This window comes from Sus scrofa, chromosome 17 (assembly GCF_000003025.6).
Source record: "Sus scrofa isolate TJ Tabasco breed Duroc chromosome 17, Sscrofa11.1, whole genome shotgun sequence".
NCBI lineage: Eukaryota > Metazoa > Chordata > Mammalia > Artiodactyla > Suidae > Sus > Sus scrofa.
Genome location: NC_010459.5, coordinates 33202308 through 33217481, shown reverse-complemented (window position 1 = coordinate 33217481; position 15174 = coordinate 33202308). Strand labels below are relative to the sequence as shown.

At 47.3% G+C, this 15174-nt stretch overlaps 1 protein-coding gene across 1 annotated transcript in view; it reads left to right on the top strand.

The window, feature by feature from the left end:
• The window catches only part of TGM3 (transglutaminase 3), a 44165-nt gene that overhangs the window by 18584 nt on the left and 10407 nt on the right, over positions 1 to 15174 (top strand). The window contains exons 6-9 of the mRNA XM_021077597.1: positions 3106 to 3283; positions 3391 to 3526; positions 11932 to 12035; positions 13656 to 13901. Coding sequence (XP_020933256.1) covers positions 3106 to 3283; positions 3391 to 3526; positions 11932 to 12035; positions 13656 to 13901 — 664 coding nt within the window. The remainder of the gene's footprint in view (positions 1 to 3105; positions 3284 to 3390; positions 3527 to 11931; positions 12036 to 13655; positions 13902 to 15174) is intronic.

The window sequence follows — 15174 nt, the reverse complement described above, 5'->3', positions numbered from 1 at the left end:
GCTGCCTGGCTCCAAAGCCCTTTTGTGAGACCTCCCTCCGATGACACTGGATTTGATATTTGGGTGGCTGGAACGGTGCAGAGCTAAGACTTTGCTCCATCCCTGGGGCTCCTGGGCCAGGGGTAGTTTCCGGAGCAAGCCTGCAGTGTGGACCTCCTGTGCTTTGACTCACCCTCTCCACAGCACAGTGTCAGCGGGGAGGGCAGAGGCCAACACGGTTGTTGTCTAGATGGGGAGACCGAAGCCAGGGAGCTGACATGGTGCGCTCACAGCCACAGTCTGGGAGTCTGGCCAGAACAAGGCTCCACCTGCCTGCCCGTGGCCTCTTTCACTCACCCACTCCCTCCACGTGAGAACCTGTGCCTGCCTCCCCAAGCCCACATGGACGTGCACACACGCAGGCACGCACACAGCCACAGACACACAGCCACACACAGAAGCGGGATGCTGGAGAAATTACTGTTCTGTACTCAGTGTGGGGAAAGGCCTCCATCAGAAAGTATCCAGACAAAGGATAACCTCTCAAAAGTTGCAAATTAAAAAGCTAGAAGTCGGAGCGTTCTTGACCTTTAACCATCTGAAACTAAATACTGAGAAACATCTTTTCTTTCTTTTTTTTTTTTTTTTTTTTTTTTTTTCTTTTCTGGCTCTGCCTACCGCAGGCAGACATTCCCAGGCCAGGGACTAAACCTGGGCCATACCAGTGACAATGCCAGATCATTAATCTGCTGTGCCATCAGGGAACTCCCTCGGAAGCGTCTTTACTTTTTTTTTTTTTTTTTTTTTTTTTTTGTCCTTTAAGGCTGTACCTGCAGCATATGGAGGTTCCCAGACTAGGGGTCCATTTGGAGCTGTAGCTGCCAGCCTATGTCACAGCCACAGCAACGTGGGATCTGAGTCGTGTCTGCAACCCACACCACAGCTCACAGCAACGCCAGATCCTTAACCCACTGAGTGAGGCCAGGGTTCGAACCCGCATCCTCATGGATGCTAGCCGGGTTCGTTAACCACTGAGCCACAATGGGAACTCTTTTTTTTTTTTTTTTTTTTTCGTAATTAACGGACTAGGAATTTCCAGTCTCTACTTTTGAGTTGGAGAACATCCAAACTAACGAGGGAGTTATATGATTAGAAATTTGAACAACCTTCCAACTGTGTGATAGACTCCTGGGTGTAATCAGAGAGGGCTTTCTCTTGGAGAAGAGTCTTCAGCTGAACCAAGCAGGGCAGGTGTGGGGAGGCCCAGGGAATGTTGGAGGCGCTGGGGAGATGGCGGGAACCAGGGCTGAGAGGGAGTGGGGCCCGGGCCGGACCTTGAAAACCAAGTGGCCTGGGATAGGTGCGATTGAAGCCCAGGCCAAGGTTAAGGGAAGCTGGCGTTCAAGGTGACTTGGGCAGCTGAGGCTCCTCAGCAGGAGAGGGTGGGGGAGCCCCCGGCTCCAGCAGCGGCTGACTCACTGGGCCCTCCAGACAAAGCACTTGATCTCAGAGCCAGGCTCCTCACTGTGCCTACCTTCTCCCTCCCAGCCCTCCTGGCTGGGCTGGGCCTTGAGCTAATTATGGCCTGTATGGGGCTTTGAAAGGCTCTGCTTTCAGTCAGAGATGATCCTGCTGATTCCCACGGTGGAGGCTGGCACCCCTGCGACTCAGGAGATGCAGGTGGGCCGTGTAATCTTCAGTCTGGAGGGAGCCCCATCTTGCCTGATGGTGTGATCACAGCCGCGGCCACCCTGGAGGGGGTGCGGGGCCCACCCACTACATGGAGCGGGGAGGAGCCCTGGAGGCTGGGTGAGCCTGTCCTGGGCAAGGATCCTTCAACTTCCAAACTGGGCGTTCTCACAGGCCATGAAGCTTGGGGTCCCCCAGCGAGAGGGAGCCGTTTGAACTGCACGGTTGGGATAAAGGCTAGTCAAAGTTTCATAAACTCTGCAAACTTGGTTGCTGGAAGAGAGCTGAGGGCAGACTTGTTTCTAAGTTTACCTGTATTGCAATGTGAAGAACTAAGGCCCAGGAGTTCCCACTGTGGCACAGTGGGTTAAGGACCAGACTGCAGCTGCTCAGGTTGCTGCAGAGGTGTGGGTTCGATCCCACTCTGGAGCAGTGGATTAAAGGATCCAACATTGCCACAGCTGCAGTGTAGGTCACAGCTACAGTTCCAATTCAGTCCATGGCCTGGGAAATTCCATACGCCATGTGGGTGTGGCCATAAAATTAAAAAAATAAAACTGAGTCCGAGGGTGGTGAATGGACTTTCCTGCCATCACCCAGCTGCCAAGTGGCCAGGCTGGGCTTGAGACTAGAGTTTTCTCCCTCTTTCTCTTTTAATTTTTTATTATGGAAAAATTCAGACCTTCACAAAAGTAGAAGAAAAAGCAAAATGAATTCCTATGTACCCGTCACTGGTTTCGGCAATTATCCGTTCACTCGAGGCCAGTCTTGTTTCATCTCTGTCCCTTCCTCCACAGATGATTGGATAAATCCCAGGCATTACATTATTTTATCCATAAATATTTCAGTATTAGTCTCTAAAACATAATGGAACTCAGTCTCTTGATTCCTAGTCCAGTGCTCTTTCCACACTGCATCAGGGTTGTGTTACTTACACAAGAATCAGGCCTGAGGTTGAGTGAATGGCATCAATGAATGGAAAGCCAATAGTCCATCTTTATTCTTTCCAAGAAGAAGTTAGTTGCTAAAGTTCTAACATGACCCTTTTAGACGACCAGGAGAGATTCACACCATGCACCCCCAGGCCAGGCGTTGGCAGCAGCCCGTGAGTTCTGGCCAGAAATTGTCTGCAGGTGGTTTTCTGTCCCTTTCTCGCCATTGACAAGCTGGAGCCTCAGTCTTCCCTGTGAGTGGGGGAAATGATACACAAGTTAGGGAAAATCAAACATGGCCTGATAAGGAAAGCACTTTTAAATGCATAAACTGCTTAATAGCCCTGAGGATCAGTAGCACAATTATCACCCAAATCACCCAGGAAGACACGGAAAATCCGCTTGACAGAGGCTCCCTGACTTCCTTCCTTAGCTCCCTAGCTTGTCCCCTAACTCTGCATGTCCCTCTCCATGCTGATTCCTTTGGGGTTTTCTTCCTGCCCAGATCAATGGCAACGATGACAGCGGTGTGGTTTCTGGGAACTGGAGCGGTAACTACGCGGGTGGCCTGGACCCAAGAAACTGGAACGGCAGCGTGGAGATCCTTAAGCAGTGGCAGAGATCTGGCTTCAGGCCCGTCCGATACGGCCAGTGCTGGGTCTTCGCGGGGGTCCTCAACACAGGTATTCCATGTGTGAGGTGCCTTTGCTGGGTGGCTGGCTAGCAGTGGGCTGCCCTGAGGTGCCACCCGCACGGCACCCCGAGTCCTCAGACTGCCCCTGACTTGCAGTGCTGCGGTGCTTTGGGATTCCTTCCCGAGTGATCACCAACTTCAACTCGGCTCATGACACAGACCAAAACCTCAGCGTGGACGTGTACTACGACGCCACGGGACGGCCCTTGGACAAAGGCAGTGACAGCGTATGGTGAGTGTCTGAGCTTTCCGAGCATCACATCTGAGCGGCTTCCCCCCAGCTCTCCCCAGCCCCGTGAGTCACCCCCAAACAGGAGTGGGGAGGCAAATAACGTGTCCACACATGGTCAGGAATGGAAATGGCATCACTTCTTGGGCTTTTGGCTAAGGTCAAGTGTAGAATGGAAACGCCGAATCTAGCAAGAATTTAGCAAGCCCCAAAACAACTCTTCTCAGAGTTCTGCAGATTCTGTTGGTTCACTTTATCTCCTAGAGCTGGATAAAGGTTCTGGTACCAGAGAAAGATAAATGTTTTCTGGGCTCTGGGAAACCACCCTGAATTTAGAGCGCCCATTCGACTATATGCTACTTTAGAAGATAAACATTGAAACTATTGCTTTTCTAGTAATAAATACACATGTATGTCATTTCAGGCCACCCATATGACTTTTGGGCTTTCTTAAAGAAAAGCGACACATTTTCTCTTATGCATATATGCTTTCTATGTATCTTGGAAGGTAGAATAAAATATTAGCTTATTCTAGATTCCCACTGAAAATAAGAAGCTTTGTAGGTAATTGGGCATATTTCTAACCATAAATATACCATGTGCACATGTATCTATCCACACACAGAGGTGTGTTATGTGTAATAGCTTCCACCTGGAAGTAGGTTATCTGTAACTTAGACATATATCTATAATTTTGTCCAGCTGTTATAGATATGTAACATAGATATCATTACAGCTGTTTAAAATTACACCATATGCCAAGTTATTACCAGATATCGATGTGTGTATACAGATACAGACATAATTATTTTCAGTACTATATATATATAAGTACTGTGTATATATATATATATATATATATACAGTACTTCACACATATGTCAATAATCCATTGTTTTAATCCATTTTAAAGGATACACGGAGTTCCCGTCATGGCTCAGTGGTTAACAAATCTGACTAGGAACCATGAGGTTGCGGGTTCGATCCCTGCCCCTGCTCAGTGGGTTAAGGATCTGGCATTGCTGTGAGCTGTAGTGTAGGTTGCAGACACAGCTCGGATCCTGCGTTGCTGTGGCTGTGGCGTAGACCGGCAGCTACGGCTCCGATTGGACCCCTAGCCTGGGAATCTCCATATGTCAAGGGAGCAGCCCTAGAAAGGGCAAAAAGACAATAAATAAATAAATAAATAAATAAATAAATAAATAAAAAGGATACATGCAACCACTCACATGCACAGACATGCATGTACATGGCTAGATAACTGATAACAGATGCCAGATGTTCAACTTTGAGGTAGTCTATATCTACAAAAAACTTTATTAGTTGTTATTCCCAGAATAAGTAAATCCAACTTTACTGAAATGTGCATAGGATACCTAATAGAATAAAGTCAAAGGAATATTCCAATTAACAGAGAAAGCTGTTAAATAAACCACAGCCTTGCATCAGCAGTGGCATTAAGTACTGAAAGTACTGTAAGCATCCCCTCCCCTCTGAAGGAAGGGAGGCAAAATGTAATTCACCCAAGGTCACATGGATTCTAGGGTTTAATGGGGGAGAGAAAGCTTATTTTAGGATGTTCCTTCTTAATCTGTGCATACGCAGCACTCTTTCTCGTGACACTGCTATTTACAGTGGGGTTTTCTTTCCCAGCTTCTCATAAATGAATGTCTTTTCCTCTCCCTGGATTTTTCCTTGGTCGTTACATCCAGAATCCCATTGCACGCTGTTCTGATCGTTGCGGGCAGTGCCATTCCTGACCTTGGTTTTCTTCACAAAAGGAGATGCTTGGTCCAACAAGATGACTGATTTGGGGAAGGGGATGGTCCCTTTTGGTGTCATCCTTCTGTGAGCATCCTGCACACTAGGCATGGTGGAGAGACCAGAAAGCTTAAGACTGAGTCCCTCCACTGAGAGCATCTCTGGTGCTGTTAGGGGACAGGAAGCGGGGAAGCCATGAGTAGAGGCTCTTGGTTGACGTGGGATGGTGTGCAGTACACCAGCTGTGTGATTCAGATGGTCAGCACGGCGGGATCTCAGGCAGAAAGCCATCAAGGGAGACTTTCTGGGAGCAGAAAGGTGGGGCCTTGAAGCTGAATTGGGGATTAGAACTGAGACCTCTTGGTCACTGGTTCAGGCCACCACCCACACTAGCTTCATAAATCATTCCAAATATGTCACCGTGGGGCAAGTATGGGCCCATGGACCATTCCAGGGTGTCTCCGTTGTCATTTCTATTGGCCTCGTTGCAGGGTGTCAGGCCCTAAAGTTCCAATCTCTCTTGGGAGTCTCATCACCCCTCATCCTACCCCACACCAGTCTGTTCTGAGCCCTTCTCAGAAAGCAGTGGGAGCTGAGGGACCCTCCCCACTCCACCCCTACCAGCCAGATGGCGTGAGGGCAGGGTCTCCTGAGCCCTGGTTCCAGCCCCACTACCATCTGGCTCTAGAATGTGCAGTAAGCCATCTCATCTTTCTGGTCCCCATCAGTGAAACACAAAAGCTGGCCTGGTGCTAGATGTTCACCCAAGACTCTTTAATTTTTTTGATTCTCTGCAGCTGTGGCTCACCCCACTTTTTGTGTGAGAGCTCCCCCTCCCAAGGGAGCTATCTCATCCCATTGACATGGTTCCCATCAGGCAGGGAGGCATTTTCTGCCTGGAGAGCAATTACTAACTTGTTATTAAAAGGGCAGGTTTGGGTTTGGACAGAAATCCTTCGATCGGAATCTTTGTATGTTGCAAAGGTTAAAAGCGTTTCGAACCTTGTCTAGATTTGCCTAAAGTTATAGAACGTAAGCATCAAGTGAGATTAAGCACCTGGAAGTGTTTATTAATAATAACAGCAACAACAAATACTTTTGCTGAGCAACTGTTGTGTGCCAGATACTGTTCTTAGTGCTTGCATTGTACTCGTCAGAAGCAATGGTGGGATGGCCAGGGAGTTTGGGGTTGGTAGATGCAAACTATTACATTTAGAATGAATAAGCAATGAGGTCCTATAGAAAGCACTGGGAACTACATCCAGTCTCTTGGGATAGACCACGATGGACGAAGGTATGAGAAAAAAAGAATGTATATGTATGTATGACTGGATGACTATCTGTACTGCAGAATTTGGCACAACACTGTAAATCAACTATATTTCAATAAAGACAGTTACATGAAAAAAAAAAACAAAAAAAGTAGGCACAATTATGGTCACCCCCATTTGACAGTCGAAGAAACTGAGACGCAGACTCATTCATCCAAGGGTAGATAGCAAGAAAATGGCAGAGCTGGGATCTGAACCCAGGCAGCTTTGTAAACCATGAAGCCCCAGAGATGCAAGGAGTGTTCTCCTTCCTCTTGACCGATGTTTGATAAATCTGACAGCTTACCTTGAGATTTTTCCAGAGAGGGGTGGCTGGCCACCAACCAGGTGGAAAAGCTGGGTTCTTAGGTCCGCATTTGGGCAGCAAATGCCACTTCTCTTGAAGACCAGGCGCCGTCTCAGGGGCTCAGAGACATGATTTGCCCAAAGTCAAACTGAATTTGCATCCAAACAGGGGGTGGACACAGGTCTTTGTCAAAAGGACTCTCCCAAGTCAAAAAACATTCGGACGGGAAGGGGTTTTAGAAAGAGACCTGCTCATTTCATAAATGAGAAAACAGAGACCCAGAGAGAAGTGGAGGCAAACAGCTGGTGATGTGTGGGTCCTCTGAGTAAGTGTCTAACTTTACAGAAGTTCCTTAACTTGTTTGTACCTCAATTTCCCAACTGTAAAATGAAGGGCTAGGGCAGGGGACCTCAGCAGCTTCTTCCAGATCTTTCTTTTTGCATATTACAGCATCCAGGGGGCTATATTATCTTCTAAGCCATTCTGCTCAGGCCAGTGGTTTGACTTAAAAGGCACAAGGCTCTGAAGTTTTCACTGGTCAGGACAAGTGACAAGTGAAAGGACAATTTGGGGGGAAGCTTCTTTAATATGGTTCCCTTCTGTGTCACTATAAAGGAGGGTTCAGAATCCCCGCTGTGGCTCAGCAGGTTAAGGACCTGACATTGTCTCTGTGAGGATGCAAGTTAGATCTCTGGCCTCACTCAGTGGAGAAGGGATCCAGCATTGCCACAAGCTGCAGCATAGGTGGCAGATGCAGCTCGGATCTGGGGTTGCCACGGCTGTGGCGCAGGCCTGCAACTGCCGCTCGGATTCCACCCCTGGCCTGGGAACTTCCATCTGCCGCAGGTGCGGCCGTAAAAAGAATAAATAAATAAAGGGAGTCTCTGAGGCCTGCAACCAAATGGTTTGGACCCGTTTGGCCAAGGTTATTTTTATTTGTTTATTTTTGACTGTGCCTGCAGCCCTAGGACGTTCCCAGACCAGGGATCAAATCCAAGCCACAGCCATGACACCACCAAATCCTCAACCTCCAGGCTACCAGGGAATTCCAAAGGTATCTTTATCTTGACATTTCTGGCTTGCTTTCTTATTTCATTTGATTTGATTCTCCAGTCTCCCGTCACAGATCTGACTCTATTACAGGCTTCATAGCGCCCCAAGGTGGAAGGCAGGGGGAGACTGCCCAGGCCTGGGGTCAGGGAGGTGGAGTTGGTCAGAACCCACAGCCCTGCCCGAGCCCTGGCTCCTGAGGCAAACTCTCCATGACCTCCAACCTCCACTAATACTTAGCCAGCCCCCGCCGTCACTGGAGCCACTTGCTCAGACCCACAGCGAGGAAACCAAGGCTGCCAGAGAGGCCCCCAAGGTCGAGCACGATTCAATTCAGCGAGCATGATGTGTGTACTGTGTGCCAGACCCTGCACTGGACACCAGGCTCCAGGAGTGAGATGCTAGTGGGAATCACAGATGCCCAAGAATCTGGGTGACTATGGAGCTGACGTCAAGGCACTAGATCACGTGCAAGATTCAGAGACAGCCCAGAGCTAAGACTGGCCCTCTCCGAGCATGTTAGGAAAAGATTTGTGGAAGGAGGTAGTGTCTGAACTGCATTTGAAAGGACAAATAGGCTTTTCCCAGGGGAAGGGGCAGGGATTTGGGGTTGCTTTTGAGAGAGGGTTCCCTGACCCTACGAATCCCAAGGTAGGCGTGATTCAGTTGCTGTCTCTAGGGACAGCAGTTTATAAACTTCGGCATTTAGAATCGATTTGAGTGGAGGGAGACAGGCACATCGTTTAATAAATGCCCTAAGTCTGTGCTTTTCCTAAGTTCTACTCCTGAAACCCTCAAGACAGCCCAAAGTTGGGAGGCGGGACAGAGCGTGGCCCCCAAGCAGAAACAAACCAGAGGGTCCCTGATGGCGCCCTGGGGCATTTGAGAGGCACTCATCTCCCAAGAAAGCATGAGCAAGTGCTGGCTTCCAAGTGAGGGAGCGGAGCAGGATGTACTTGTCACCTGTGTAGCCTTAAATTCCTGTCTTACAAACAAGTTTTTTTTTTTTTTTTTTTTAAACCAACATGCCCTTCTCCTAGGGTTCTCTGCTAGGAATAGAGTGAACATAAAACTTGGTTTTCTTCCTGCTTTCGCATCTTCTCTTGCCCCTTTCACTCTTCTGGGATCGTCTTCCCACAGTGCTGCTTTCTAGATGAATTCTACAGCTGTAGCTCTGATTCGACCCCTAGCCTGGGAACCTCCATATGCCATGCGTGCGGCCCTAAAAAAATTTTTTTCATTTTAGAAAATGAAAACATTGCAGAAATAAATAATGTAAAGTTTAGTTCATATGCACCAAAATCTGTCTATATGCATAGCATATACACCAAACCATTCTCTAAACTGTGGTTATCTAAGATAATAGAATTATGGAGGACAAACTTTCCCTGCTTTTTTATGTATAATTTTCTAACTCCAAATAGGCTCATCATATTAGTATGTATTTTTATAAGCTTATACATATACTCACTATTTTATAAACTGTTTCTCATACTTGGTGGTACAACTTAGACATCTTTCCATGGTAGTGCTAGATTGATTTTGCTCATTCTTTTGGACAGCTGCACAATATTCTGTTGCATGGCTGTGCCACAATTTATCCAACAAGTTCCTCATTGATAAACTTGTCCTCCATTATTTTGCTATTACAAACCATGCTTCCGTGAACATCTTTCCATATATAGCTATGAGCACTGTGAGGTTTTTTTTAATAGGAGAAATCCCTAGAAGTGGAACTACTGACTCAGTGGGTATGTAGATTTTTAAAGGTTTTTCATACTCATTGCCCAATTGCCATACCAGCTTAAACTCCCACCAGTGGTGTATGACAGTGCTTGTTTTCCTGCACCTGAAAATGAGTACCACACAACAATGTGTATCATCCTCTGCTTTCATCTTTGTCAGTCTAAGAGGCATAATGATAGTTATTTGTCATTTTAATTGTCTTTTAATGATGGTGAGGTTAAAACTGTTTTTATGTGTTCCATGATCATTTGTATTGCTTATGAGTTGCCTACTCATTGTCCCTTATTGGCATGTTTGAATTCTTCTTCTGTGAATTAATGATTTGTACATACTTCATAATATTCATTGTAGTAAATCTCTGACTAATAGACATGTTGCGTATATTTTTCCTACTCTATTGATTTTTTCAGTCTTTTTTTCTCTCTTTTCTTCAAATGGATAATTTCTACTGATCTGTCTTCAAGCTTACTGACTCTTTCCTCTGTTATCCCTATTCTGCTAGTAAGCCATACATTGAATTACTTATTTTGAGATATTTGTCTTTTTTCTAGTTAGACTTTTCCATTGGGTTCTTTTTTTTTTTTTTTTCATATTTTCCACTTTGCTGCTAAGAGTTCCCCTCTTTTTATTTGTCATGAGCATGTTTTCTTTTACTTCATTGAGCATAGCCAAAATAGCTGTTTTAAAGCCCTTATCCAATTAATTCAAACATCTGGGTTATCTAAAGGTTAGTCCTTGTTAATTGTCTTTTGCTTTGAAGATAAGCCACATTTTTTCTGTTTCTTTGTATGTTGAGTAATTTGGGATTGTATCCTGGACATCTTGATTCTGCATTTTGTCTTGGTAATCTACTTGCGTAGACTCTAACTGCAAACTCTCTCACCTGTGGTGGTTGGAACTCAAGTTTCAGTCCATTCCGTTTATTTTTAGCTGGACTCTTTTTGGTCTGTTTCATTTATGCCCAGTTCAGGGGTCACCTAGAAGCTTGGGAAGAGTTTATATATAAATCCAGGTTCCCCTTTCTGACTCTTTCCTTTCCAAGACTTCCCCTTCACTCTCTAGTGACCCCAGGATTTGTTTATCTCCTTAGGCTGTCTATTGGAGTTTTTACTGTCCTGCACTTTACCCCAACTGCAGCCTGTCCTTAGGGGCAAAGTCACTAAAATGCAACTTGTCCCATGCTGGCCCCTTCCTCAAAGTTTTGACTCCTTTCCAAAATCCTCCTGCTCTGTTCACTCTCAGATAGTTGCCTTTTGTATTTTTTCCAGTTTATTGTTTTATGCAGAAGTGATGGCCTGTTATGAGCTTATTCCTCCATACTGGAAACAGAACCATAGTTTGTATCTTTATAGGTTGTATCTTGCAAATTTATTATCTTCACCTAGCCAGGTTTATCATTCTGAAGTTGGTCCTCTGCTTAAAACTCTTCTCTGTCTCATGAGCATAAAAAGCATTTTTTTTTCAAATTGGACAGAACTGGAATTTATATCAAACTTACATTTTCTTCTAATTTAGACCCCAAACTGACAAAGCCAATGTTCATGTAGTTATTGTGGGAGTGGAGAGGAGAAGAGTAGCCTCAGGCAGAATCAAGTATGAATAAAGCTTTGGCTAACTGGCTCTACCAGGTGTGGGAGAGAACCAATGACTGAGACATACCGTTTGGGAGACAAAGAGCTGTCATTAATGAAGAACATTTTAGGATATGGTATATGTCATTCCTCAATCCGTACCTCAGTCCAGGTGCTTTGTGGCTCTTAACCAGACCTGTCACTCTTGCTGCAGCCCCATTCATTTTCATCCCGCCTGAAATAGAGTAGTGTTCTCCAACAGGATGCACCAGAGAAAGCTCTGTGAGTTTGCTTGCTGCATTGCTGGCTCTAACCCAGATCTGTTCTAATCCTCAGAAAGGCAGGGGAACATAGTCAGGGTCTTGGGTTTTGGAGTTAGGTATACCTGGGTCCAAAGCTTTGACTCTGCCTGTACTAGCTGCTTAATTTCTCTGAGCCTGTTTCCCCCTTTATGAGATGGGCATAAAATTAGTACCCATTTTACAGTGCTCTGAGAATTTGAGCAAGACAGTGCTTGCCAAGGTCTAACACAATGCCTGACACACAGTAAACTTGCTTGGTGAGTAGCAGGGTACTGCACTGTCAGATCAGAGGTGTGGTACTTTGCCATCCTTCTGCTGTGTGGTCTTGGGTATGCTCTTCAGTCTCTGGTTCTGTCTGCAGGAATTTCCACGTCTGGAATGAAGCCTGGTTTGTGCGGAATGACCTGGGCTCTTCTTACAGTGGATGGCAGGTTCTGGATGCCACCCCCCAGGAGGAGAGCGAAGGTAAGCCCCTGTTGGCCTGCTGATGGCCCCCTTCTCTGGATTTGGTTATAAATCCTGATCTCTCAGTTCTTTACAGTGGTGGACAGCAGCACAGAAAAGGCATCTGAGTCTTTTCAACAAAAAAATATCTTCAAAGTAGATTTCCCTCCTAATTTTGCTTGGCCTAGGCTGCTCTTTAAATGAGTGCCACTCATGCACCCACACAGCTGCTGAGCAGGCCCTGCACATGCCTGGCAGCAAAGGAAAGGAGCCCTGCCTTGCCAACAGCAATTCTCTCGCACCACCTCCGGGAGCCTACCCGCCCCCAGCATAGAAATCTTTTGGCTTCGTGTCGCCTTGGGACTCAGTCCAAATTCCCCAGCTCAGCCCAAGGCCTCCACGATCATGGCTGGCAGCACCTCTCTCACCTTCATACGTGTCCCCTGCCAGGCCAAGCTCTCCTCGCACAGGCAGCCCGCCCCTGTCCCTGTGCTCCCACGGCTTCTGCTCTCATCTCTGGCCTCTCTCCCATCAGAGGTTGGGTCTCAAGCTCTCTGGGAAGATGTCCTCTCCCCACCCCCAACCTCCAGAGCATTGTCTGTTACCTTCATTTTCAATTGTTCCATTCAAACTTAAAAAAAAAAAAAAAACTATAAAAGTAATATGTGACATGGTTAACATTTTTTTCAAACCATTCTAAAAGGACTTGCAATGAAAAGGAAGTCTTACCCCCGGCCCCAGCTGCAGCATCTCAATCAGAAGCCATGAATGTTAGATTGAGGCTGGGGAAGGGGGGTGTTGGGTAAGCCTCCAGATTTTTTCTAGGCCACTGTTGAGACTTTTTACTGCAACCCATTAGTGGCTATAAAAGCAGATTAATGGGGTGTGACCATTGTTTTAAGAAACGAAATAGAATAGCATGGAAAAGGGTAGAGAAAAGGAAAGGGAGAGAAAGTGTCAGGGCGCGCTGGACACAGTAAGAATAAGGACCGTCCGTGGAACCTTCGTTTCAGGATCATATATGTGCCATGATATAAAATCTACTTATTTCTAGAGGTCATGGTAAAAAAAAAAAAAAAAAAGTGGTTGAAAGTTGCTGTCTTTTTATTTGTTTTGTACACACAAATAGACCAATACTCTTCTTTCTATACTGCTGCATCTTGCTTGTTTTCAGCTGGGTGTTTCATGAATGAAACTCTCTCTGTGTCTACATCTATATCCATCCATGTATCTACCTGCTTATCTTTCTGTCTGTCTCTCCATGTACCCATCTACCTGCCTATCTGCCCGAGCGACCCATGCTAGAAAAGGGAGGATGATAGCAAAGGCTTGGGAACCTGAAGAAACAGGGGATCCCTTAGGACTGGGTATTCAGAGAAGTCTTCCGGGAATGGGGGGTGGGGGGTGGCAAGTGATTTGGGCAGAATTATTTGCCATTGCAGGAGATAACAATGACCCAGGAGGGTCTTGCCGAGTGCCAAATGAGGGGGGCAGACTGTCGGGGTTGGTGGAGTTTGGTGGGGTAGAGGCAGGGGAGTCGGGTGGTTGTGGATGGCCCCCCAGGGGAGCAGACCCTGGACTGTGCTGCTGCAGATGAGCCTGGCTTTGCCATGCCCCTAACCTCTGCACCCTGGCCACCAGGGGTGTTCCAGTGCGGTCCTGCTTCCGTTATCGCTATTCGAGAGGGTGATGTGAACTTGGACTTCGACCTGCCCTTCATCTTTTCGGAGGTCAATGCTGACCGCATCACCTGGATCTACGATGCCTCAACTGGTGCCCAGAAGCGGACTTCCACAGATTCTCACAGCATCGGCAGGTACATTAGTACCAAGGCGGTGGGCAGCTACTCTCGCATGGATGTCACGGAAAAGTACAAGTACCCAGAAGGTAGGAGGGGCGCAGATGGGCTATGCCACCCAGGGCTTGCAGTGGGAAGACAGCTTTGAGGGAAGAGAAGGAAAAATTGCTCAAACTCCTCCCGCATTCTCAGTCAGTTCTGCCTGGATGGTAGGGCTGCTCCCTGGCGTCTAATGCCCAGCTCCCCAGACTGTTTCCAGTGGGACAGAACTGTCACAGGCAGATGCGGTGCCAGCAGACGTTTGCCACAGGGCTCAGGCAGCTGTCAGGCCAGTTCATCTACAGCTGCATCACTTTGCCAATTGCGTAGCTGGGGTGACAGCACCGTGGTTAAACATCACAGGGAGAAACATCCCCCCCACAGGAGACCCCCAAGGGCCTCTAAGGCAGCTGACTCCCCTAGCCTCCAAGAAACAAAAGACAGGAAACATCACCTGGAGAAAGAAATGGATCAAGTCTCCAAAGATATGGACCTGTGCTTTGTGCACTTCAGAGGTCTCCCCAAAAGCCAGGTGGGGTGGGACGATGCCATAAGGACAATGCCCAAGTCCCCGAAATCTTCAGCATCCCCATGAGTGTGGGTCCCCCTGACATCACCTGGAAGGCTCGTTGCTGTGGGACTACCTTTAACACAGATCGCATTTGCTGCTCTATTTCGGAGGTTGCTTTCAGAGTCAGCGACCTCCCTCCCTGAGGATTCTCCGTGGCGACAGAAGTTTTACATTTGAAGGCAATGTTCACTTTTAGAAATAGCCCAAAGCAAATTAATGCTTGGTCTGGCAGGCCAGTCGCCCCTTAATGGCAACAACATTTCGCCCTTTCTAAAATGTTCTGAAATAATTGCTTCAGCTGACTCACGTTGGTTCTGAGGGATCCAGAAACGAGCTCTCGTGAAGGCACCCACATGCACCCTAAAGTAAACCCCACAGCTCCATGCCCCTGCTGGCTGCTGCTGTTGGCTGCCATTCACAGAAGAGGAAAGCTGAGCACAGGAGACTGGGCCTGACTCCCAGTCCAAGTGGGTGACCGGCTTTGTGGGCATTTTGAAGCATGACTCTAGGGTAATAAGGTCGGTGCCCCCACTGGCCCCAGTCCACCTCTGCAAGCCATTCCCACGGTTGGGGTCAGATGGCCCTTCTCTCAGTCGATAAACATCTACTGAGACCTCCCTGAGTGCCTGCCCATGCCTGGTTCCCGGAGGCAGGAAGCATCCTACAGACGGGTCCCGCCCTGGCTGAGCTCTAAGACTAGGTGGAAAGGCCACGTGGATGAACACTCTCAGCAATGTCACAATGTGCAAACA